At 45.6% G+C, this 27,242-nt stretch overlaps 1 protein-coding gene across 1 annotated transcript in view; it reads left to right on the forward strand.

Annotated features, from left to right (window-relative positions):
* Positions 1 to 572: 572 nt before the first annotated feature.
* Positions 573 to 27,242, forward strand: part of gpc4 (glypican 4) — a 33,133-nt gene continuing 6,463 nt past the window's right edge. Inside the window, exons 1-3 of the mRNA XM_084009784.1 lie at positions 573 to 1,280; positions 21,300 to 21,458; positions 26,838 to 27,235. Of these exons, the coding sequence (XP_083865910.1) occupies positions 1,127 to 1,280; positions 21,300 to 21,458; positions 26,838 to 27,235 (711 nt within the window). The 5' untranslated portion in view covers positions 573 to 1,126. The remainder of the gene's footprint in view (positions 1,281 to 21,299; positions 21,459 to 26,837; positions 27,236 to 27,242) is intronic.

Raw genomic sequence — 27,242 nt, forward strand, 5'->3', positions numbered from 1 at the left:
CTTACCTGCTGATTGACAGGTCACTACCATGCTACCAATGCTAGTTAGCTACTAAGATGACTTTAACATTTTAGCTGTAAAGTTGACTTTCAATTATGAAGCTAACATTGTTAGCAGCGTCACACCAGAATCCACATGGATCCAGTAAGGCTGCTCTGCTGCTTTGAGTTAATCAGATCCACCCGTTGCTCCTCCACAGTCCAAATATGGTCATGTGGACCATAATGTACTAAATGAACACGGATTGAAGAAGACTTGAAACTAGAGATTGAGACCATAAACTCATGTTTATAATGTTATAAATCAAAGTGAGAATTAATTTCCAGTAGAATCAGTTTTGCAACCAGAGGTGTCGCCCCATCATGGCCAGATATAATGCTAAAGTTTAAGGCACTTCAGGGTTGGCTTCACTCCTCAAACCTGCAGGTCTAGACATTACAGAGAGGGAGAGAAGGAGAGAGAGAGAGGGGTCCAGGTTTTGGAGTCCCGGCTCCATGCTCCACCCCTGGTGTTCCTGTTTTCCAGGTCTTCTTTGTCCCCCGGAACTTGCACTCGCTCCTGGGTGTCCGCTAGGGTTTTCTCTGCATCTGGATCCCCCCCTCCAGTTACGACTACCAGTACAATCCGGTGTCCCGTCCTACAGGAAAACTACGGGCTTTTCTCCCCTCTCAAAGTTTTGGAAAAGAAAAGCAAAGAAAAGGAGAAAAGAAGGGAAAGAAACCCGGCAACTTTCCCTCTCCGCGTCTCCTCCTCTCCTGTTTTTTCTGCTGTCGTCGAAGCCGCAGTGTGATTCTGAGATTCTTCGCCTGCACTTTTAAAGAAGAAGAAGAAGAAAAAACACACACAACTTTGTGTTTAATTGCTTTGGAAGTCGACGTCTAACCCGGACGCCGTCCGCGCCGTTTCCACGGGTGTGTTTCCCAGCTTCCAGAGAAAGAAGGAGAAGAAGTGAATGAAAGTTTTGTGTCGAGCTGAAGAAGTGCAGCGCGTCTCCATGAGGAAACTCAGCGTGGGAGTCGCCGAAACTTCGTCCTAGCGAACACACCTGAGCGATTACACACACGCACACACGCGTTTATATTTCATTTTTTTTATCCGCTGTGTGTCTGCTGGCCGGTGACACGCCATGAAGACGCTGTTGTTGTGTGTGGGCTGCACGCTGGTCGTGCTGTCCGTCTCGATGACCGCGGAGCAAAAGTTGAAAAACTGCAACGAAGTCCGCACCGCGTACAGCTCCAAAGGCTTCAACGTCAACGACGTGCCCAACAAAGGAGTCCACGGTGAGCCTCGACCCCATGTTCTACTGCTAGTGCTGCTTTACAGCGTGAACGTGTTGTACAGGTCCCCAAAGGACCTTCCTTCACCCCTCAGTGGGTCCCAGAGACCCCCTCCCCGGTGGTCCTCGGGTTCTAAAGCTAGTGGTGTTAGCAGTTGTCCTTTCTGAGAAGCTAATGTGTCTTTTTTTTAAGCTAGCAACGTTAACGTAAGCAGTGGCCCCGTAAAGTAATATTAACTTGTTTAAAGCTAGTGGCCCCTCAAAGAAATATGAACTTTTTAGGCTAGCAATGTTAGCAGTGGCCCCTTAAAGTAACATTAACTTTTTTTTTTAAAGCTAGTGGCATTAGCAGTGGCCCCTCAAAGTAATATGAACTTTTTAGGCTAGCAATGTTAGCAGTGGCCCCTTAAAGTAACATTAACTTTTTTTTTTAAGCTAGCAATGTTAGCAGTGGCCCCTTAAAGTAACATTAACTTTTTTTAAGCTAACAACGTTAGCATTGGCCCCTTAAAGTAACATTAACTTTTTCTAAGCTAACAACGTTAGCATTGGCCCCTTAAAGTAACATTAACTTTTTTTTTTATAGCTAGCAATGTTAGCGGTGGCCCCTTAAAGTAACATTAACTTTTTTTTAAAAGCTAGCAACATTAGCAGTGGCCCCTTTTAATAATATTAACTTTTTAGACTAGCAATGTTAGCGGTGGCCCCTTAAAATAAAGGGAACTTATTTGTTTTTAAAGCTAGCAACTTTAGCGTTAAAATAATGTGAACATCTTTAGGAAGTTTGCAGTGGCCCCTTAAAGTAATATTAACTTTTTTAAGACTAAAGTTTAGAAGTTTAATGTTGCCGTCTTAAAAAGAATAGAATCTAAACTAATGTGACTTTTTATTAAAGCGAGCAACGTTAGCGCTGGTCGTTTTAAAATAATGTGAACTTTTTAAGCAAATGTGAACTTTTTAAATTAGCATAATGAGGGCCTGGGTAAAAAGGTAAAATACGTTAAATCACAGGTTGTTGTTGTTGTTGTTGTTTAACCCTTGTTTTAAATATTGTGATCTTCTCACAAACAGAAATACAGTCAGAAAGTTTCCCGGGTGGTTTTCTAGAAAGTTAAACTGTCAAACTTCAGTACATGAACATTTTTTTTGTTGCTTCTGTCAAATCTATATGGAAACATGGTTAAACGGCAGACATGCAGCTCCTTTCCATGTCGTAGTTATGTTGCATTGTTAAGTTGGAGGGAGGGGGGGGGGGTGTTCACTACTGCAGTGTGTAAATATAGTCCTCATTTAGGAAATACTTGGTTGGTAATTCATAACAATACAGAGGTGTAATCAACACACAGGCTGCAGCCCTCAGTGAAGCCAGGCCCGGTGTTTATTTCCAGGCTTCCTTAGTTGAGACTCTGTGGTTGTGAAGTGCCGGCAGCTTGCTGTGATTTAGTAAACAATTCTTGTTCGTTGTGAACGCAGGCGTTTGATGGTGTGTGTGTGTGTGTGTGTGTGTGTGTGTGTGTGTGTGTGTGTGTGTGTGTGTGTGTGTGTGTGTGTGTGTGTGTGTGTGTGTGTGTGTGTGTGTGTGTGTGTGTGTGTGTGTGTGTGTGTGTGTGTGTGTGTGTGTGTGTGTGTGTCCCCCCTCCTCACTCAAACGTGTGTGTGTGTGTGTGTAGGCACGTGTTGTACATCTGCCTCTGGTCTAGTTTGCAGGACGGGATGTAACCGGCCAAAAGGCGGCTTGGTAATAAATAGGAAGTTGCTACGTTAATAGTCAGAGGTGAGAAGGCAAATCAATTTAGCTAATCACGAGTTTAACCCAAGTGATGGAAACTTACGTAGGGGACGAGGAGAAGGGGGGGGGGGCTTTTACAGTGAAGGCTTGGGGGGAGTAGGGGAAGGGGGGTTGGGGTTTGAAATTCCACTGTGCCCCTGCATACTTTAAATCCCTCCCTTCTCTCATTTCCCTTTCATTTATATGGTGGTTAAAATGAATATGCGCACACATCGCCCATTCAGACCCCTCCTTTCAGTCCAGTTTGGTTTGCAGGGGTTTTTTTTGTTGCAGTGGCTTCATCGTGCTGTTTAAACTTCAAATTCATGTTTTCCTCCCTATTTTAAAAAGTAAAAAAATAACTAAAGCATGTTTATCTCAGCGGACATCATAATGAGCTTTCCTCTTTTTTTCCCGCACACGCTTTCTCACCTTAATCTGTTCAGCTCTCCAGTTTTTGGCCGTGTGTTCACGCCATTATTTCAGCTGACAAGGGTGACTGATTTTTATGGGTCCTCGTCATTATCCAATGTCCTTTTTTATTAGTTTCCTTTGCATAGTAAGAGGATGTTCAGTTGTTCGGTCGACAACGCCTCATTAGAATTTGAGTTGGACGCGACTGTTGAAGGAGCCGAGGACTTATTTTTTTTCTTCACACAAGTCTATAGGTCCTTTTTTTTGTTTTCTGCCTGTATGTCTTTGTGATGCTAAATGTCATTGAGAGTACCCCAACATGTCTGCATCGGTCGGACTTAATTGTCTTGCATTTTCTGGGTTTTGAAAGAAGGATCTGAATGAAGGCAGTTTTATTGTGCAGGTTTGTGTGCTACACACACGTGCCTTTTTCCTTTTACAATGGATTTCCCGGTGTATGTCTGGGCCTTAGGCAGGGCTGACCTTAATGAGCAGCTCTTTGTCATTGAAAGAGACTGAGATAATTGATCCATAGAAAAGCAACAAGGTCTACTGTCATTAAAGAGGGCTGGGGGTTTCCAGCAACAACACAAAAACGCAGATACAGAAGCCCCGTGCTCCTTGTTTCGTGTTGTTGGGGAGGAATGGCTCCAGATGTGCAGTCTGAACTCCAGTCGTGTTTGTCAGGCCATCACGTCTACACTTTGTAATGGGTCAAACTCCAAACATTATTCCCCTCCTTATCATAACAGTCTTTAAATCGAACTGGATTGTGAGGTCGTGGAGGGGTTGGACCATTCATTACCTGCGTGTGTGTGTGTCACAATGTTGGTTTCAACAGTTAATGGATTAGATTGTTGCACCAATAATCAATACGTGATGCATGAGTTGCAGCAAAATAACTTTATTGCGTTGAACTAGTGATCAGAACATTCCCACCACAAGTAATGGGCCTTTTTTTGACGTAAACCATAAAGACATACTTTGAAAATTACACAGTGTGTTTGCCAGTTGTCACAGAAGTAGTTTTTGACATGTTTACCTCCTTTTTTTTTAATTATACAAGCGTCGTAAATCACATCGGCGGAGTCTTAACTGGAGACGCAGGATTCAAAACTCGCCTTTTATAACCACAGACATCTTGTGTTATTGTTGGCAGCGGGACGATAAGAATATTTGTTCCCATTCGAATTACCGACGGGGCTCAGCTGAAGCCAGACTTGAGATTCAATAAAGATTTTTAATGCAGTAAAACTAAAATGGAAACCCTGATTGCTTTGGCGAAGAGGAAATTAAGTGATAGAGAGGAACAGCAGGCTCAGTGGGTGAATTCCTCGTTGATCCCATGGTATCAATCATTTACCGCTTATGTGGAAACAGTTCAAGACCTCGTTTCCAAGTTCCGTGTCTGCTGGATGATGATTTGTTTAGGGCCTGTGGTTGAATAAATGAAGCTCGCAGTACTAATGATGACAGACAAATAATGCCTATAATCATACAGAATGTAAATGGTGGTTTCACTGTCAGATCCTATCTGCTAATGGTAGGTGGTGTCTATTTTTCCTCGGTTGTATTTGATGCTGTGATAAATGTGCAAGCAGCTCTTCAGGCCTCGCCTTTAAAAAGCGGCGTTGGTTAACGCTGACCAGATTGGTGTCTGCCGTGTCAAAGGTGACTCTTTGCGAGGCTGGACACTGCGCTTCCATCTTCTTCTTTTTTCTCTCTCAAGACAATCTGTTTTGGCTTACTCTTGCATGGGCTTGATGTCATGCTTCAGGTATGGAACAATGGTAGAGATGAAAGGGAAGAGGGTCGTTTTCCCCTCCTCTCCTCGGCACGAGCATCGCTCACAATCAGCCCGGTGCATTATGACTGAAACTCAAAGCGTGCATGACCTCAGTGCGTTGGCCTCTCGGCGAGCTCCAGACGTTCTGCATTCTCCTTCCCCCTTCGCCGGTGGCTGCGTGCCCTGCATCATTACGGTTCGGGAAATAACGGGTTGTGTTATTGCAATGACATTCGGCAGATAAGATAAGAGCAGGGAACTGGGGCGCACACAGTCTGCAGGAGCTTTTATAGCTCAGAGAACCAATATTTGAGTGGCTCTGCTCCGTTCAACCGCGGCCTGGTATTTTAACACCTATAATAATTAACTAATAAACTACCAGCCAAGTGTCTTACTCGCCTCTCAAGGTCAACCCCATAAAACTCAAACGGTCCTCTTTGTTTTATGGGAAACACTTTTCAAGTCTTATCACTGAGGATCACTTCAGTGCTGCACTCGGAGGTGATGAAGGTTTATTTCCAGTCATTTCAAAATGCAGTTGCAGAAAATTACAGCATAACTGCCCCTGCAACAGTTGTTTAATTCTCAAATGGAAAATTCTCATAAAAAAAGAACCAAATAAGTGTTTTCTAATCAGTGCATGAGTCCTTTTACACTGATATCTGCTTTAAACACACAGCTCCCTCCTGTTCTCACAGTCTAATAGGTCAGGAGTCCAAAAGCTGGTCTGTTTATTAGCTGCATATCAATAACAACATGCAGATAGAGGGACGTCTATGCTGATATTGAATCACACTTGCAAGTGAAGTGATGTATTCCCAGAGAACCCGTGGTGGCGTTTAACATACGTGTATCAGAGGGTCCTTGTGTAGTCGGGACTTTGAGATGTGTATTTGTGAACAGCCAATATAAAGTAGGACTCTTTACTGAAGGTGTATTATAAATGGCATGCGGCCAAAGTATAAGGTGGAGTTGGATCATGTGTAAAGTCATTCAGGTATTTAACAAAGACTTTTTGTTGTTTGTGATCATTTTTTTTGTCAAAATGGCAGCATATTTCATCTCCATTGACTGGGGGATTAATAAAACCTGTGGTCCCAAAATTATAACTGCCGGCTATAATTTTCAAAAGATGCAACACTGTTTAATGCTCCCTTTCTCCATACCTTCAATGTATGTTTCATTAATAGTGGCTGAAAGAACCATTATTGCACACCGGGTAATCAAACGCCGTCCTGTCTGAGTGCGATTTAATGGCAATAAATGGATAAATATGACGCCGAAATGACAACGTAATGATGACTATTTATAAAAAGTGTGAAGTTATGGTTTGTTAGGTCTGTCTGGAAGACGACAAGCAAATAACCTTTAAAACGCTTGTTTTCTGAATGGAGTTTGGCTCCATCGGAGGTATGTTAACACTGTAGCTGCTCCATAAACACTTAAAATAATATTGTGGAGACATAATTACGACAGAGACCTTGTTGTTTGGACTGTAGACTGTCTCTGGTTCATACACATAGTCTGATCCGGTCTCTGGACTAAGTGAGGGTCTATCGTAGACCTCTGGGGGACCACAGATGGCTACGATATGTTTAGTCTCCATTTCTGATAAAATTTGCTTTGCGTTTGGTGTGAACGTACCTTTAGTCACAGGTGTGGTTACACCCAACGGTTAATTTACACCACTTACTCCCACCAATTAGATTTAGATTAGACTTTGAATCTCATAAAACCGTTACATGCAAATTGCATCAGTCTTCCACGGTAAGGATTTACCACACAAATGTACACATTTACTTTGAAAAACAACGAATTAAAAGTTGTTCTGAGCACGACATCGATGCTCCACGAGGAACGCGTTGCACAAACATTGATCAGAGATAGATTTGAGGAGAAAATTAACAAAATGTGTGAATTTAAGGCTTGAGATTATATAAACACCCCGCATTAAAGCTAAACGCATGCTCAGTAATCACTGATAACATTCCTGACCGGAGATAAGCTTTTGCAGCTTCTTGCTTTGAAACCGTCCAAGCGTTTCCTCTCACTTCCCTTTTTATGTCCTTTTTTAAAGCAGGTGTTAAATAGAAAGTCTGCGGTTTGAACGCCATTATTACGAGTCTTAAGAATGTCAGATCACCTCTGCTCTCGTTCTGCCTGCATCGGGTTTAACAACTTAATATTTTAAATGTTACGGGCAGTAAATGTGTATTTGATGTGTATGAATTCAAGTATTACAAATTTGGCAATTTCTAGCATTTAAGGATACTGATAAGGATATTGATAATGTGATCGTTCCTGTTGCTCTCTGCCCTGGATATGGGACGTCCCATCCCTAACAGTTTGCCAAGCCCTTTCAGGATAATTGCATTTGGATATCATGAGCCGGAGGTCTCGTGAACCCGGCGGGGGGGGGGGGGGGGGACTGGCTGTTACATGCAGCGTCCACACAGGGCCAGAGGAGGGAGGGCAGCTCCACGTGCCTGCCAGCTCTCCGCCGGTATCTTGCCGCTCTTATCAGCTTCCTGCAATCGCAGCGCTGAGATGGGGGGGGGGGGTGTTGTTGTCCCGTTGTGCTGCCTTATCGTCGCTTCCAAACAAATCACCTTAGCACGGCGCTGAGAAGAAGAAAAAAATAGGTTGCACGCGAGATAGGAGTTGACATCGTACTGAAGCAACCAGATCTGCTGGGATGAAGCCTCATTTCCAGACCCGATGTGGTGTTTTGGGGCAGCTGCCTTCTTTAACATGCAGCACTGTGGAATCTGAAGTTTCCCTCTTAAACTAATTTAGTATGCTCCAAGTGTAGCGTCCATTCAATGGCGGTGTGTCGACTGAGCGTCCGTAATTCCATCTCTCTGCATCCTCTTACCCCCCCCACGCCACCCCAATGGCCAAGTGAGCGACAGATCAGTGGGGGGTGGATGCTGTGTGTGGGAACAATTGAGCGCCCCCCTTTTTTAGGCCGCCCCCTCCTCACCACATTCCACACCGGACCACCAAGACCCAGCACATAGGGAGCACCCGGAGCTGGGAACACACGGCAACAATGAGGGGCTGACTGAGGCATGCAGAGAGAGAGGGGGGGTTTGACTGACAGGAAAGAGTTCTGTACCGAGGTTTTTCTCTTACTGGGAGAAATGGTGGACCAGGCAGAGCGACTCTTGTTTGTGTGACACAGGCTTAGGGAATCCAGGGAGGTATCTGGAGGCATGCATGCACCGTGACTCATCGGTGCACAGTCACACAGGCATGTACACACCAGCACACGGGGCCACAATGCAAGGGTTCAACCGCAGGGGCCTCGCAAGGACCTGACGAGATCATTTTGGTGGATCAGCCTCGTCTGAAACAAACTGTGAGAATTCCTGATCTAGGCTTTGTGGTTTTTCCCCGTAGTTTAGGTTGAGGGTAGCGACCCCCTGAAACTCCTTGTTAACAAGCACCCCCCCCCCCCTCCCGACCCGTCCCAACTGACATATCGGTTCATTTTCTTCTCCCCGCACTCGCCTTTTAGCAGCTCCTCTGGGAGGTTTTGTTTCATTCCTAATCTTTCCTTTATTTGACATCCCTGGGTGATTTCCTCCTTTTCCTTTTTTTTTCCACCATCGATGGTGGTTTACTGGTGTTTCGCTTCCCTGCTCTACTCAGCCATTCTACCTGTCTGCTTTAACCTTCTTCATTTTCTCTCATATCACGATTATCCTGCCCAAAATTATAGATATTCACAATATTATCTGGATAATGTGATGAAAACAAGATCTGGTATCACTTTATATTTAGTTAAACAAATATGTTTGTTGCATCACCGATGAGACAACTATTTGTTAGTGAACATCCCTCCTCACGACGAGGTGAGGTCACTTTAGTATCATCACAGATGCTCCCAACACTACCTACGCCCGTTGGTTTCCCACCTCTCCCACCTCTCCACCCTGCAGTTGGATGCTCGCTGGGTGTAATATTATTTTATTCGGCCCTCCCCTGATACCCGCCGTGGTGTTGATCACCTCGGCGCTGGTGTCACTCAGCCAGCTGTGAGGAGTGTGGCGAAGGGCCGCGGGCTCTGATCCCAGACTGCAGGGGCGGGGTGTGAACCCCCTTCGCCTGACACATCGAGGCGCCGCTCACTCTCTGAAGTCCTCTGACCGCGTCGCTGCTAGTTGGGTTTGCGGTTATGATGTAGGTGTAACTCCACCGAGGTTAATAGATTCCCCCGTTAAGCCACAGTAGGATGGATGTCCATGTTGATAGTCGTGATCATCATTAGGATTTGTGCGACTCGCCAGAGGCCCTTGTGGTTAGGGAGAGCGGTGAGGGAGCCGGGCCAGGGACTCGCCTGGGTGTTTGGGCTGGAACCCCAGAGCTGGGTGCAGGCCAGACGAGCTGTAATCCCTGCTAATTACTCCCAAGGCCTACATCAAGACTCCCACTGACGAGGAAGTCACTCACACTTAGCTCACTTTCCCAAACTGCAGTTGGCTTAATAGGTTTTTTCATAATATGTACCTAATCCCCTTGTGTGCCGCTCGCTCTTGCATTTATTTTCATATTAGAGTTGTATTGTTTGAGATCATACTCCTTTTTTTCCCCTTGAACATGAAAAGCGCCAGGCAGATCTTTGGCTGCACGAATCTGACTGACGAGTCGCTGATAGGTGTTTGAAAGTAGGTCATCAAATCTCTAATTTAAAACATGAAGAAAACAATGGCAGACATCCTGCTGGCCGAGGGCCGATAAGCAAAGGGAGGAGGGGGAAAAACCCACATATGAAAGGATTAAACAGTTTGCTAAATGATAGATCCAATGCTGTAAATTTGGAGCTCGCTTTTTTTTTTTTTTGCTGGCGGAGAAAAATTGCGAGTCAACTCGCCAATATTGTACATCATCGGAATGACAAGCAACTTCTGATTTATCGACACCTCCAGTGCTTATGGTCAGGAGAGCACTGAGCCATCCATGACTGAGGCCCATTAGGCTATTGTACCGTTAGGTTTAGGCTTTCTAGGTCCTTTTGACAGTCTGCGATGAGTGGTTCTCTTCCCACCGCCTCCGCCGGTGTCCCCTTTCCCAAGGCCCAACAGGTATATCAGAATCTTTGTTGCCCTTTTCTAAGCTTTGAGCTTCCAGAAACCTGATCTTGTACCTGACCTCATTCTGCCTGGAGGTGGGGGGGGGTTCGCCGTGCTCCGTCCTGCCTCAACATCTGGTGGATTTCAGCTGCTTTTGGATGTCTGTTATAAACATTGTCAAAGAGCTCCCTGTCCTTAGGAGGGGTTCGCTGGCTTTTTACTGGCAACGAAATGTATTGTTTGTGTCCTTTTTTCTAAAAGCTCTCATATGTTTAAACAATGTTTGGGATTTTTTGAATTCTTTTAATGTGGAGTTAGAGGGAGGGGTTTTTTGTTATGTGAGACTGCAGATAGTGCACGGCTCTCCAGCAGCACCTTACAGGACGTATTTGTATGCGCAGCAGTAGTCCTGACAGCACAGCGGTGCTGTGGTAAAACACTTGGCCTTAAGTAAAGAGTGTTTCTCATCTTCTGCTTTTAAAGTCTGTTTTCATTTGTGTGCCATGAGTCAGTGGAAAGATGGAGGGCTGGTGTAGAGGGACAGGCAGGAAGGTCTTTGTGTCTTTCCTCCTCTTCCCTTGTGATGATCACGCTGTGCTGTAACATGTCCTCTCCGTTTGTCTGCCTGTCTCCGCACATCTTAAACATGACACAGTCGCTCTCGCTTTCAATCACACACCGGGCGAAAGCGTCGAGGTAGAATCCGTCGTAAATATTGGCATCAAACACTGCGGCTGGTGAAAAGGCGGATAATAACCCCGAGAGGAAGAGGTGGAAAGATTAGACCAGCTGTTAACATGAATCATTGCCTCCCAGCTCCCTCTGATAGGTGTTTTAAAGAACAGATTCCCAGCAGAGTGGTGCTGGGAAGGGAAGTTTTTCTTGTTGTCGTTCCCTGGTGCACGAATGCATAGTCTGTGCTATATTTCACATCGGCGCCCGGCTGAACGGCGAGGACTCGCACAGGTCTGAATGCCTCAGTGGCAGTGAAGCCAATCACCCCCAGCGCTCGCTCTATTTCCCCCCAAAAAAGTTGCAGGAAGTTTTGTTTGGAGCTGCAGTTCGTTGATGAAGGGAGCCCACAATTCAGTCTGATCCCGAAATAACAGACCAAAACTATGTTAACATGAATCATGGCCTCCAGGTTTTTCATAGAAATGGATCATGCACTGTTGAGTTTGACCTTTTTTCATTTTTTTGTCCCCATTTCTGGTCGTTGCAGGTCAAATGTTTAACGTTCACGGTTCTGAACGTACCTCGGTTTTCAGTTAAACACAGAAAATAACTTCCTTGTTCATTTACTTTGAAAATGATTAACATTCAACAGTTGCTCATAGGCCATAACTCTTCCTTTTAACAGTTAAGACACTCAGGTACTGGCATATTGTCAAGATGTAATAATAAATCATAGTATGTTGTGTAAATGTTACTACATTTTTGCAGGTAATCATAACATCTGATTGTGTAATCTTCCTACTCTGAGACCTGCTGATGATTCCTGAACTGGAGACTAAAAACACATGTGAAGGCTCTTTCTGGCAGCTTTGATTGTATACTTTAATTCTGTCTACGCTCGAGTGTGGTCACGTGTATATACGCAGCGATGCAACATTAGTTACCTTGACTCGGGGTGAATCTGCAGTGGGAGGAGCCTGAACGCTGCGAGGAGAAGGAATCACCCTCCAGTCTGTTTTAGTTTCCCTCCGCTCATCTGCATTCGGGTGATGCCGTCAGAAATTGATTGATTTCCTCAGATGATGATTTATGGATTAATTGTTTATTTATGCAGGGAGATTTGTGATTATTTAATTTCCACAAAAAAAAGATGTGTATAGAAATATTTTGAGACAAAAAGGAGCAAAAAATCTGAAGTGATTTCAGTGTTTTTAGTGCCATTTTGAGAGTTCAAGCACATTTTTGGGGGATATTATCGTGAAACGCAATGATTTGTAAGGATACTCCAGATGTTTGAGGTTTCTGCCGTCGTATCGAGATGTTCAGGTGTGATTTCCACCCCGAGATATATTTATGGAAATAATTTCATGCAGCATTCACAGCAACAGGTCAGAGAGTCAAACGCTGTCCTCCAAGCTTTTCTCCGACCACGTATATATATATATTTTTTGTGCAGCAAGGTGAGCATTTTGAGATGGTGGTTGGAGTGATTTAGTTTTGTGACTTGTTGAATGTACTCGGGGAAGTGCAGGAGCCAGTTGAAACCCTGACAAAGCAGTGACCTGGGAAGTGGTGTAGGCAGGGAGCTTTTGTGTGAGGAGACAAAGCCGGAGATGCAGGGCCGGGACGGGAGAGGGAAACAGACAGAGCGGGAGGCCAGGGCAATGTTGTGGAATCTCCCCAGGGGCTTCTGGGTAAATGTTCATGGATGACAGCATTTTGGAATGTTCACAAATGGAGAGTTTTAATTGGCCGGAGGCCCGGACTGGTTTAGTAATCAGAAATGGACTCTGGTGGCAGAGAGCTCAGACTTACAGATCCCAGTGTGTGCTTTTGTTTGGGAGATTTTTTTTTTTTTAAGAAAATGATTCAGGAGGATAAACATTTTAATGTGAGGATTCCTCGTCTCTGAATGTCAGACGTGGAGATTGTTATGAGTTCTGCTTCGCCGTGTGCCGCTGCAGCAGCAAAACACGCCTTTCATCCTCATCAGAGACGCGTGACGAGTACGTTTTCGACCGGTTTTTGGGTATTTTGACAGCTGCGTGTCGTAGAAGAGATTTTAATTCCCGATTTTTATTTAAGGAAACATCATTTGACACAGACATTATCCAAAGCCCTGTGGCTGGCTGGTAGCAGAAAAACATCCACTCCAGAGAGCACTCTCTCCCTAAAACCAACACTTCCTGCCTCGTAAATGGATGGTGAGCATTGTTCTAAGGGAGTAAATCTCTCATGTCACAAGCGGTGCTAACGTTTCCCGAGCTCACCACTACTGAGAGGCTTCCTCCCAGAAGTAGATCCTGTTATTTATGGATGTTGGCTGAGCGTCTGTACGCGATTGTTCTTTTTGCAGCTCTCTTTAAAACATCTGGCTGACGCTGAATCGTGGCTTGGATCAACAACATGACTCATCATGTGAGGGATGGATGCTCTCGGGGTCAGCTGACTACATGCAGAGTGACAAACTTGCATGGATCAAAGCCACGTGATGGATGCATGCGTTCAGATTTCACTGTTTGTCACCAGACACACAAAGTGCAGCAGTGAAAATCCATACAAAGACGAATGTATCGTACAAAACGGATAATAAACCGACGTGGTAATGATGGCAACGAGGGATGTAACTGAATGTAGGATATACAGTGAAATCTCTGTACCGTGAGTCATACAGGCCTGTTTTACTGATCAGCTGTTTGTCTTATGGGACCCAGCTGCTCTCTATCAACATACTCTTATAAATGTCTACATGGTGATTTATCACTACAATGCTCCTCCTTGTTTTATGTCTGCATTAGACGAATAGGTTGGAAACGCAGCCCAAATACTGTGTATTCACTACTCATAAATTATACACATACAGCACTTATGAACGATGCAGAGCAGCATTAGAATAAACTAAATGGACTTTATTTTATTGAGGCAAACATGCAGATGTTAAGGTTGCCATTTCAAACAAATCCCGTATAAAGGTTTTACTGTCCCACTTCAGTCGGCATCCTTTACGGGCTATAGGCCGCTTATGAGAGCCGGAGTGATGTCATGAGTCACGGTGTCAGCCGGAGCTTCACGGTTGCCACTCCCAGCCACAGATCTACTGTATGTGATGTCGCCGACTGCTTGTCCAACCTAAAGTTTAACCGGCGTTTGTTCCTCCGAGACGATGAAAGTGTTCATTCATTACGACTTCGACTATACTGTCTGTCTTTTTACTTGCGTTCTGCTTGGCGACACTGAACAGCAGTCAAATGAAACACATTAGAGCAAAAAAAAAAAAAATGGGATTGGCATTGTTACCGACCAATTCATAAAAAAATACTAGTCGGATTCAAAAGTCCCCTGAAAGCACATTCTTGGCTCTTTTGGACTTTCCTAATGAACTGAGAGCTGAAAAGCATTATTGGTCGGGTCAAAAACTGCTATAAACTTGTCATTACTCTATTTTTGTTCGAGGCTGATGTGTAGGTGGAAGCATCGCCCTGCCCTGATTATCTCCATATGAACCTCCGGCTCTCTAATAATGGTTTCCGCTTACAGCATAATGTTGTTGAACCTATTTTTTTGCGGTGATTCTGCCGCGGCTCAGAGTACACCCATGTACGCAGGATATCAGTGTGTAAAATAAATGTAATACACAGTACAACATGTTTTGTGTTTATCTTGGCTTTTAAAGTTGAGTTTTGAGTCAGTGGTGTTGCGTTCCTCAACGTGGTTTGAAAATCTAAGAGTCTCACTTTTCATTGTGAAATTCCACACAATTTAACTTTCTAATAATCTTTTTTTTGGCCCAGCACAACATTGATGTGTGTCCGTTCATTTCTATAAGAAATCTGATAAGTTGATCCTTAAACATGAAGGGAATGTTCGGGGTTGGGGAGGAGGGGGGGGGGACTAACCTCCATGTAGACACCAATATGGTTTCATCCATCATGGCTGAAAAAACACTATTTCTGCTTTGTTGTGAAGTCCCAGATACGCTGGTTATCAAACCGCATCCTGTCCGAGTTCATAACATCACCCAGAGGTGCTCATTGTGAATTCACTGTGAATGACGAGACACACATCGGCTGGTTTACTACAGCGGAACCCAAAACAAACAATTCCGTTGTGATTTAATTGCAATAAACGGATACAAATGATGCCGAAATAACTACATAACAATTTGTAGAAACTCTGAAGTCATGGTCTGTTCGGTCTGTCAGCAAGACGACAAGCTAAACAACTTTTAAAACGCTTGTTTTCTGAATGGAGTTCGGATGGATCGGAGGTTGGCTATGCTAACACTGTAGCTGCTCCGTAAACACTTAAAATAACGTCATGTAGACATAAATACGGCCGTGACCTTGTTTGTCCCGTAGACGGTCTCTGGATTCTCCACATAGTCCATCGTAGAGGTCTGGGAGACCACGGACCGCTACGATATTTTTGTCTCCAGTTCTGATTAAGTGACGACAGGAGGAGAATCTCAACGCCGTTAAGCTTTCGCGTCGCAGCGTTTCAACTCAGGTTGTTCACTTTCATGCTTGAAAAAGGAGCAAGGGAAATGTGAAAGGGGAAGGTGAACCACCCCCCTTCTTTAACGACTGCTGGCAGGATGCCCATGAGCAAGACTCTACGGTTGTAGAGTCAGCCTGACGTGAATGTGTGGATGTTTGTAGCCGGCCCTCCCCCAGCATTCACTCCTCCAGGTTGTAAATAAGACTCTTAGTCCGTCTCGCCCAGTTAAAGGGTTTCTTGTAATATGGGAGGAAATATCATTATAGTGCCAACTTTTCCCTCAATGTACTGTGAAAACTTTGTGGTGTAAACTAGGACAGCGGCGGCTCAGACACTGCATGTTCCTCCCTTCATAGTTTGGCTTATTTGGACGTATTGTTTTTACAGCAGCAGCCTGATCTCATGTGGGAGATTCCCCTGCTAAAACCCTGCACAATTATGCAGTCGTGAAAACATTTATTCCATTCCATTGAGTAGATGTGTGGGTTTTAATTTCAAAATGACACATCCGTCCTTTTGAACAAAAATGGTGCCTTTCCAAGGCTATTACTGAAAGCCGATTTTAAGAAGAAAAAAAAGCAGAGCGTCCCCCACGCGCAATTTTATCCGAGGACCAAGTTATCGGGATTGTTTGACGTTGAATTGCTCGCTGAGAAACTAATTGGAAAAAGCTTTTCCTCCAAAATGGCATTTTATTTCAACGAGTGAAGGAATTAAAAAAAAAATCCAGATAGAGACCACAACTGTGCCGTCCTTCCTGATGAAAGAGAGGGAGACAAAACGGAAAGTGGTGATTTGACAGCATGCTGTAACAGGAAGGAGTTTAAGACGGGAAGGACTTGGAAAGCAATTGCTATGATTTGAAAATGAAATGTGCGACTATTTTACAGCCTTTTAATCACGTCTTTCAACATCACGCCTGCTCGAAACTGTGAAACCTTTTATGTAAACCCTTCATTCTTATGAATTTAAATCTTCACGCCGTTTTTGAAAATGGCCACAGGTTGGACTCGTGTGGGGATGAGGTGGCCCAACAGAAAGTTATCCAACAAATGGCACCAATCCCTTAACGCCCCCCCTCCAGGATAATTACACCCTCCACAGAGGTGAGAAGCAGGAGAATGTTATGGCTGCAGGGTGTGCAGATTTACTACAGTCTGTCTCATTCTCAGGAGACTGGCAGCACACTTTACAGTTTTACATGTTACAGCAGGGAGCACAATATGCCAGTTAATAGGCCAGTTTGTGTATTTATACACTTATAAGCCTTGTTTGGGATACGTCATACTACGGAGTATGTTCGTGGGCTGAGTTTTTATACACGCTGGACACTTGAAGACCAATCACACCGACTTGAAATACGTTTTTTAAATGAAATCGCTCCATTATTCACGGTCTCAAATTACCTTCGTTCCACTGGGATTGAACTAGTATGTACATGGAGTGGGCAGCATACAGGTTATCATTTAATTGTTCACAAATGTTGATGTCTGTGTGAAAGGTCAGAGGTTACTTCAGTCTAGGCATGGGTAGAAAAAATGTAATTTATTGTGACACTGATTTTTTTCAGTCAAAACCCCTTTTTTAGGGAAAATATATGTACAATCTTAAACAAGGCAAGGTCTCCCTGTATCTATGAAATCACGTTTTTTATTACATGATACTGTCAAAAGTAAAATTAAATGTATTATGTAAGAAAAACTACTACACAATACTTCCTGTATTTTTAAACCCAGGCTCTATTCATCACTTTTTTCCCATGATGACGAGCTACACGGCTTATTCAAGACGCGTGTGACGATATTTACGATTATCCCGATAATGGAAATCACCACAAAATGTTTGATCTATCGCGATAAACTCCTATATCCCCGTCTGTGATTCAGCTCCATTTAGTGACAGACGTCTTGAATAGTTTGACATTTGCTTCCCCGGGATGTCCTGAGCTCGGACGGGTCCAGAAATAATCCCTCAAAGGACCTTTTATGACTTCAGAATATGTTAAAGCTTTCTATTTATATTTTTTTCCACGTGTCTGCGACTATCTCCTAATTGCTTGTGTGTACGGGTGTTTCAGTGTGTTGTGGTGGTATTATTGGGAGTGATTGGGGCTGGGAGGGGGCTGAGTTACTGTGTGTGGTGGCTGTGCTGGATGGCGGACAAGGGGGTGGGGGTCAGAGGACGGGACCTCTCTCAGAGGAGTGGCTGTTAACCCCTGACCTCGCTGGTTAAGCCTGCAGGGTGGTGGCGGTCGAGGCGGAGGTGGGCTGAGGGGGTGGGTGGGGGGGCACACCGAGGTCCGTCTGGTTCAGGGGCACATGATGGCAGGCAGAGGGGGCGGCGAGGTGTCTAATCTGGTTTTTGTCTGTGAGGCGTTTTCACCTCCCCCACCATCCTTCCTCTGAGAACAGGGTTTGAGAGGCAGGACAATGTCAAAGGGAAGTGACTTATTTTATGAGCCGTTTAAAGGGGATGGTGGTCTCTCCCCACAAAGGAGAGGCAGGGAAGCAGCGGCGAGCTGATGAATGCCATGTCACACAGTCACATGTTTGTTTACAAGATGCTGCTCTCTTGTTTCCACCGCCATAAATGGCAGTTTCTCCCGTCTGAGCGACACTTCAACAATGTGCTGCGTCTTATTAGGGCTCAAAGTACTTGGAGAGGAGACGTGGAGATGTCACGATTATCCTGGCCAAAATTAATGGGGATATTATCCCGATAATCGTTAAAATATGGCACTCAAACGTACTGGAATCCCTTTACATTTAGGAAAGTAGGGGTGAGTATTGGCAAGAACCTCACGATACGATATGTATCACGATACTTTGGTCACGATACAATACGTATCATGATATGGCGATATAAATGAAGATGAAAACACAAGTACCTGTATATGTACATCAGATGATCAGATTGATTGATCAGAGGACAAATTGAGTCAAAACTATTTCATTCAAAACAGCCTCTTCATTTTATTAATTCCCATGAAATTCACTGGAATAAATATTGATAATAAAATGAAAAAGGATAAAGTACTGCATTCTAAACATGAATCTTTTTTTTAATATATTTGGAGCTGAAAAACGATTGGGCGGCAAAGTATCGCGATATATTGCCGTATCGTTATTTTTACCCACCCCTGTAGGAAAGAGATATTTTAATTCACAGATGAGACGGAACATTCTTTTTGGTGTAAAATGATCTTCAATAATATTTTTTTGTATCCTGTATTTAAATCAGGCTCTGCTTTTCTCTTCGACATTCCCGAGATCACAGAAATCACCACGATCAACTTGTATCATCCCGTCCCTGTTTTTCTTTAAAGGTTCTCCCTAACTTCACTTAACAAACGATGGTAGACAGATGACTGATGCATCCCGCCCTGACCAGACCTTCTGTGAAATAGCGAGGCAGCAACATGTCACACGAAGTCCGACATGATGTTGATTTTTATAGGGTTTAACTGCTCTTGTTAACGGTCCCGCTCTCTTGTGTTCCAGCGGGGCCTTTTCTTTCTCTTTTTCTTCTTTTTCTCCCAGCCGTTTGAGAAATTGGCTGCCAAAATGTTTTCACAAAGTATGCATTAGCTAAGAATCTTCAGACTTAATCCTCTGGGCTAACAATGTGACATTTGTACGGACATTCCTGTGAAATATTGACCATCTCACTTTTATTTGTGTACTTTGGTAACTAGGGCTATTTTCCGTGTGGATATAGCCCTTTTGATTGTACGCCGGTGCTGTGGGCAAGCAGGGGGCCCTGCTGGAGGAGAGACTGGATGGCTGTTTCACCTAAAAGTTCAGTGTGTGTGTGAGTGTGTGAGTGTGTGTGTCCGTCCAATCATGCTGGTACAAAGAGCCATGTGTTGAGCAGTGATGTGATGTGTGAATGTGTTTAGGTAGGGGCTGCCAACTGTGCCTGGGTATGTGTGTGTATGCGCATATGCATATACGAGGGGGGGGAGGGAGGTGAATGGGTGAGGACTGGAGAGAGAGAGATGAGTTTGAGGGGAGGACTGAGAGAAGCAGTGACTTGAGGGCTTATTTGGACTTGATCCCAGACGGAGGGGTCCAGTTTATGGCGCCAGGGACGCATCCCTCCCCTCGCTTGTGCCCCGTTTTCACGTGATTGTATTGAGTCACTTTTATTTATTTATTTACGTTCAGTGTGCTGAGGGCAAAACTGAGATGGTCCCGTTTTGTTTCAAGTGGTTGAATTTTTTTTTTTTAAATCTATCTAGAAGTTGGAAAAATGCTGCTAGCCGTCAAAGTTGAGTTGGGTTTCTATCAGATGCACCAAAAGCATGAAACACAACCTCAAGTTGTCGAAGAAAAACACGTCTTCATGGCTCAGGTTGTTATGGCGACCAGGAGTGAAGGTAGAAAACATACTGGTTGAGTTCTGATGATCAAACCAGAGAAAAAAATACAGCAACGTTCAACTTAATAAGTTATCAGTAAAGCTGAGAAGCTTAACCAAATACCAATGACAAGGTTTGTTTGGATTTACTTTACGAGGAAGTTGCTTGGATTTTTAAAAAACATTTTTATTGTTGGAATAATTTACAGCCATTCATACGAAAATAAGCATGAGAAGATTAAAGAAACATCAGGGAAGAACTTCAACGTTATTTTGAATTTATTTTAGCAGTTTACGCCCGTTCAGTTTGAACAACACGCTGATGCGTTTCAGCGTTTCATATTCAAGACAAACGTAACACATTTCACTGCACGTGCTACGTGGAAAGTTTCTCCTCATGTCTTCAGGCTCAGTGACTCTGGATAAATAAACATTACAGGTGAAAAGCTCTGGTGCACGTATGACCAGGAAAGCCCCGCCAGTCCGCGGTAACCTGCATGCACACTGGAGTGGCTGAGCACGAGCTGGTGGGGAAAACCAAACATGCCGTTGGAGCTCCGATGCAGTGAAAGGATGTCTGTGTTCTCCCATATTCCACCAGCCAGGTTTAAAACAAAACATTATTGCAGCTGCGACTTTGCATTCGTCCTCCCCCGACCCTCCTTCTTTAATTGGGTGTTAAATCACGTTTGACGAAGTTGGCAGTTGATTTTTAAAAATGTTCTGTCAAAGAGCGTATTTAGGTTTTATAGAATGAATAATCTGTGACTTTTGGTTGATTTCAAGCATTTAAAAAAATTAAACTGTATCACCGGTTCAGCTATGGATCACGTCACGGTCAGATGTCACGTGGAAATCATAGCTGAATGATGCATATCTCTGCTTCGAAGGGCGTTTGCATTGGCCGGAGTCAGCCTTCTTACCAGCAAAGTGGGTGCAGAGCTAATCCTCTCCTCTTACAAACAGCCTTGTGTTTTTTGGAAGGACGCAGCACTCAGAGAGAAGCTCCAGCACTACAACTATCAATCAGGACAGGGAAGTGCCGGGATAAGAGACGGGCTCCATAAAGTGGTCGGCTAAAGACTGGCCTGGGTGGCGTGTTGCAATTAATCCACTTAAGTGCAGCTAAGGGGGGCTTTCACAGCCAAGGTGCGTTTGATTTAGTGAGAGGTGGAGTTGTTACTCGGTAGCTGAAAGGTCTCGTCCCAGACGAAAGCAAAGGAATTGTGTTAATGATCGATATGCACGTGGGTCTCAAACGAGTAAAACATCCACTAAAGTCGGCCGTTGGGCTGGGTTAATTAATAACCGCGCAGGTGTACACATTCTGGATGGGTTTTTAAAGCGTGTCATATAAATTCAGTCATCTTTTAAATGTTCTTAAACAGGATTTATTGGAACATTATTGGACGTACAGATGTATTGATGACCCCCCCGTCTCTCTTGCAGGAGCCCCGTTGAAAGTGTGTCCGCAGGGTTTCTCCTGCTGCACGGTGGAGATGGAGGAGAAGCTGAGCCAGCAGAGCCACTCGGAGATCAAAGCTCCCGTCTCCCGGCTCAGCACCAACCTGCAGTCCACCTTCAGACAGAGGCACGACCACTTTGACAGTAAGCAAACACACTGCAACAAACCACAAACACACGTGTTGCACCAGGCGCTCTTCAGACCGCGTCGACCCCCCACCACCACCACCACCACCACCACCTCGCAGCAGCACTTGTGCTGGATTTTTGACGGACGCCCCCACCTGCCAATGCACGGAGACAGCCTGTCTGTGTCCGTTTGCCCCGTCCACCTGTCTCTCAGCGTCTCAACTCCCCGTCTCACCGCTTCCTTTCCCTCCAGAGAGACGTGTGCGCTTCCAGACGGACCACACACATCCTCAGATTTAGTCCCTGTGCTTCCTGTTTCCGTGTGTGTGTGTGTGTGCATATGTATGCCTGTAAATATCGGGATCAAGTTTCCCTTTTTCTGGGGGCGGGAGTGCATGGGAACATGCAACAGTGCTGAGTCACCGAGGTAACGGGGCAGCTTTTGCCCTCAGCCACCCGACCGTGTCCCCGCTGCAGCTCTGCTGGGAAACAGAAGGAGGGGTCGGACTGGGAGGGGAAAAAACGATGGTTTGAAAGTTTCTCAATGTTGGAATTTGCGTGCGGTTCTGATGCGTGTGCACATGCGTGTCCGTGCGTCCGCGGGTCAGAGACCCTCGCATCTTATGTGTCCGTGAAAAGGCAGCGAGGGATCGTCGGTAACGAGCAGAGTGTGTATTGCAGCCAGATGTGAACAGGAATGTGACGTGTCGGAATGCAGCGGCTGCTCGAGTCCGACCCGCCCCTCTCTTCCTCCTCTCTTACTGCCCTTTGTCCACATCTCATGCCCCACTCCCCCCCCAAAAACCCCTCTCCCTGCCCCTCAGACCTTCTCTCTCTCCGTCACACACAATGTCTCGCTGTTCGATGCATGCGTTTCTTTACATTTCAACCCGCGTTTTTTCTTTGTCGGCACGGGACGATATAGGATTATATTCTAACATAATCACAGTGAATTTCCACGATAGGGATATTCAAAAATATCATCAAGTGACTTGAAAAAGCTGTCCAGTCTGCTTTCATGGCAGAGAAGTGAAAAATTGAGTCTAATATATCAGCACAAGGGAGATGATTCATGATCATCTGATTGAAGATTGTTTGATTGCTCTTCCCAGGGAGTTGTCTCCTCTGTGACGCAGTAGAAACAAAATGTGATGTGATTCCAGTGTGTTTTAAGAGGTTTTCTTAGACTTTCAGGCGTTTCTTTTTCGTCTCCTGAGAACCTCAGCCGTACTTGTTGCAATGGTTTCCTGGTAGATACACTGACATTTCTTGTAGCTGCTTTGCATTTGTTCTGTTGTGGCTACAGGCGGTGACGTTTTCTGGGCTCCAGACTGCCACCAAAACGGTTGCACATGCGATCAGTTTTCGTTAGTGTGCGAGTTTTAAAAATTTCATGTGGTTGCATTCATGCGGGCGCATGATGATCATTATCATCGGTGCCATCCCCCCGTCGCGGAGACATCCGCTACCGTCTTTTATCCAGACCACCGAAGTTGGGAAAACAACCTTGGTAACGCGCAAGCAAGTGTTGAGTTAAATACGCGGTTTCAGAGTAAGTCGGTGTGAACGTAGCAGCGTACAGCGTGTGGTGCCTACCTGTTAGGAAACCATCCGTTTAACTGTAACTGAAACTGAAGCGATCGACTGTCGATTATTTTAAAAAGCAAAATAAGGAGAGAGAGAAGGCTGATGGGTAAAGAAAGTACTAACATCTAAGTATTACCACAATTTAAAAAGTTTAAGTCCTGCATTAAAAATCTTACTTTATGTGTAAAACATTGCATCGTATTTCATATACTCATTATAGTCAAAGTCCAACATATTAGTGTAAATCGTACTTTCACCCGCTGATTAATACCATGCTGTACAAAATAAAAGAAGAAATAGGGTGCGACCGAATCATGTGACTTGACTGAGAAAAGTTGGTAGCAGGAGAAGTGAGTCTGGAGCCCAGGATTTTTATGGTCTGCACATTTAATAATGGACGTGTTCCTGCCGAGTCTTAAAAGGGAGTTCTCCGTCTCTGACTTTGAAGAACTGATTCTGGAACCACAATTGTCTTGACTTTTTTTTTTTTTACACAACTATAATAATATAATAATAAAAAAGAAAACCTGTCAAACTTAATTATGGCTTCAGCTGAGACTTGTTTTTCTCTTTTTCTATCTGATGTCAAAGTCCATGTTTACATACAGAGCTGTATATCATATTTCTACTGTTGCGTGACTTTCGTTAGTGTTTTTCTACCATTACAGCTGCACTCTAGGGCCAACTACCCCCCCATCACTGTAGGGCCAACTATCCCCCCATCACTGTAGGGCCAACTATCCCCCCATCACTGTAGGGCCAACTATCCCCCCATCACTGTAGGGCCAACTACCCCCCCCATCACTGTAGGGCCAACTACCCCCCCCATCACTGTAGGGCCAACTACCCCCCCATCACTGTAGGCAGGTTGCTGCTGTCCATCCTGTTAGATGTGGGATCTCTTTACAAAGGCCTGCTGTTCACCTGCGACATAAAACCCGTCTCTCTCTCACTGGATACGGCGACGGGCTCAGATTGCCGTCCTATTATTTCCTCTTGTCACATCGAGACGCCCGCCGAAGGAGCCACTTCCTGCCGGCGAGTCGGCCACAGGAAGTGCTTATTGTATCTACTGTTCCTGAAGAGGCCTGTGACGGTGGTGACGACGGCGGATAATTGCCGCGGGATGCGCGACGAGCAGCTGCAGCTGCACACGAAGACGCAACAACATGGCCCCTCGCGCACACTAACAAACTCAGGAAGTCGTGTATGTGATTAGGCAGGCTCTCATCATGCGCCCGGAGCTCGGAGTCACAGCCAATTAAGACCGGGGCCAGGAATAGTTCTCCCTCTCCGAGTCTCCTCGCTGTGTGTTTGTCCCGACCTCAGACTGTCTGTCCTGTTGCACTGACCCCATCCAGCAGAGCAGGCCTATGTCTGGGAGTTAAGGCATTTGGATTAAGGCCCCTTGTCTCCACACACACACACACACACACACACACACACACACACACACACACACACACACACACACACACACACACACACACACACACACACACACACACACACACACAGAGACATCCATCCGAAGCTCTGAAGTCCAACAGCAGGAGGTACAGAATCCCATCCCATAAGAAAAGGGAGAAGCGCAGAGACTAATTGGCACAAATAGGATGCAATTACTGCCTGGGCTGGGACTGTGAGGAGCAGAGTTTATAGGGACATGGGTGGGGGTGGTGGTGGAGGTGGGGGGGGAAGGCTCCTTGGAGGAGGAAGTAGGAGGGAGGAGTGGGAGGAGATGGGTCAGCTCCTCTGTTCCCCGTGATGGATTGGGCCCGAGATCATCGCTCATAATTTAGGGCCTTCTTCTCTGCAACATGTGGAAATGATGACGGGGCGAGGGGCGGATCCTCTCGGGCAGTAGTTGTCCTTCTTCCTTTTGCGTTTTCGCCTCAGCGCGTACGCTCTCTCCCTCTCTCCCTCCCGTGTAACCTTTCACCCAGATTCCCTCAGACCATTGGCTGGGCGACCGGCACAATTTTAATGGAAAAAATCCTGAGGGAGTGTTCAGCTCCTCGGGCCCGTTGGCAGACGGCTGCATGTCATAAACTGTTTTTAATGACAATGCAAGATGCCTGTGTAATGCTGCTCATACTTCAGACCGCCGGCTTGAGCCAAAGACCCCCCCCCCCCCCCCCCACTACTCACACACACCCTGCACCTCCTTTTTAACCAGTGGGTTTGTCCAACTCATTACAGGGCTTATCTGTTTAGCGTATAGGCATTTCAGCTCTAATAAACTGTGGAAAGGAAATAGAGGAGTTTGTCCTGTTTCGTGCCTCCTCCTCCTCCTCCTCCTCTTCACCTCCTCCGTCTCTTTTCACCGACTTTAAACTTGTGGCTACTATGACATTCCAGGGGGGGGGGGGGGGGGGGGGGGACCTTTTGTTTTAATCTGTCAATGGAGCGTGGAACTTGCTTCTCCAGCTTTGTATGTCTGTGTGTGTTGGGGGGGGGGATGCTGGGGGGGTAAAAGGAGGGGCTGCAGTGTTTCCGGTATCCTTGGCGACACAGTGGGGATTTGGAGTTAAAAAAGCCCTCAACTTAACCCGCCCCAAGCCACCCTCACCCCTCCCCACCTCATTTTTTTCTTTTAGTGTGTCAGTCTGAAGTGGAAGTGACAGTGCTGCTCGGTGTGTGCGTGTGTGTGTGTGTGTGTGTGTGTGTGGTGGCAGGGAGCGTTTAGTGACTCTGTGAGAGCATGGGAACTTTACATTTCAAAGCCAAGCAGAGGGCACCCAGAGAACGTGCAGCAGGACAGAAGTTTTGTGCTCACACAGGGAGGGAGGGGAGAAAAAAAAGAGATGAGTGAAAAGGGGGGTGAGTGTACGGTTGTGTGCACGCAAGACTGAAGGTGAAGCATTTTTCAGAGACTCCGAGGAATTCTCATTTTGTTCAGATTAAGAAAGTTGAGGAGGGGGTGTCCGTGGGAGAAGGGTGGGGGTCTGGATTATTGGGGGTGAGGTGGCGGGGTGATGGACATTCCTCAGGATGAAGTAGGTCATTGTTCCCTGTCTCTAGTGAAGAGAGCTCTCTGAAGGAACTGATGAAGTGAAAGCAGCGGAGGGAGGGGAGATGCAGGGCTGGATGGGGGGTACAGGTCCATATACGGGAGGGTGAAGGGGAGGAGGGGGGGGCGCATTATTCAGTAATCCTATTGAAAATGCCTCTGAAGGACAGTCCAAGACAAGCCGGGAGAAAGGAAAGCGAATGGAATGTGACAGCAGACGTCTCTGCTGAATGGCAAGTCTACAGAGGAAGGAGCAGCGGCGCTCCCATACTCGACAGAGATGCTCCGGCTCCACCTTTCACCCCTCCTGCCTCACTCCTCATCTCCTCATTTCTAAACGCCCTCCTCCCCACAATACATTCCTTTGCCTTTCATCACAGATTTTATGCCTAAACTGTTTCTGTTTTAGATGCTCGAAATGTCACGACACGAGCAGAGAGGTATCTCAACATCTGTCCAGCTGTATTATAATACAGTAATTTCAGCAATAATGTAGTTATTTACCTGCGGACTACCTTAATAAAAGCCTCGCCGTGTCCTTTTAGTGTATGTTTTTGCAATGGGATACAAAGTGTGAATTAGCGGTGTCCAAATAAGGAGATGTAATGGAGTTATAATCTCAGCCTCTATGTTCCAAGAAATACGCTATCCATCATACGAATTAAATTTCCTTGTAATGTTTTTAAATAAATCCCTCCCTGTAGACGGGCACGAGATGTTAACATTGTCAAATTGTTTCTGCCGCCTCGGCGTTTAGTCATCGCACTAATCCCTCCTCCTCTTCTCTTCTCCAGAGTTTTTCCGTGAGCTTTTGAAAAACGCCGAGGCCTCGCTGCACAACATGTTCGTGCGGACGTACGGGATGATGTACGTGCAGAACGCCGAGCTGTTCAAGAACTTCTTCGAGGCGCTGACGCGGTACTACGTGTCCGGCAGCGCCGCCGTCAACCTGGACTCCATGCTGTCGGACTTCTGGAACGACCTCCTGGAGAGGATGTTCCGGCTGGTCAACGTGCAGTACGAGTTCAGCGACGCCTACATGGAGTGCGTGAGCCGCCACACGGAGCAGCTGCAGCCCTTCGGCGACGTGCCGCGCAAGCTCCGCATCCAGCTGACCCGGGCCTTCGTCGCCGCGCGCACCTTCGTACGCGGACTCACGCTCATGCCGGAGATCGTCAACAAGGTTTCTACGGTGAGTC

Source organism: Eutrigla gurnardus (genome assembly GCF_963514095.1).
Source record: "Eutrigla gurnardus genome assembly, chromosome: 5".
Classification (NCBI taxonomy): domain Eukaryota; kingdom Metazoa; phylum Chordata; class Actinopteri; order Perciformes; family Triglidae; genus Eutrigla; species Eutrigla gurnardus.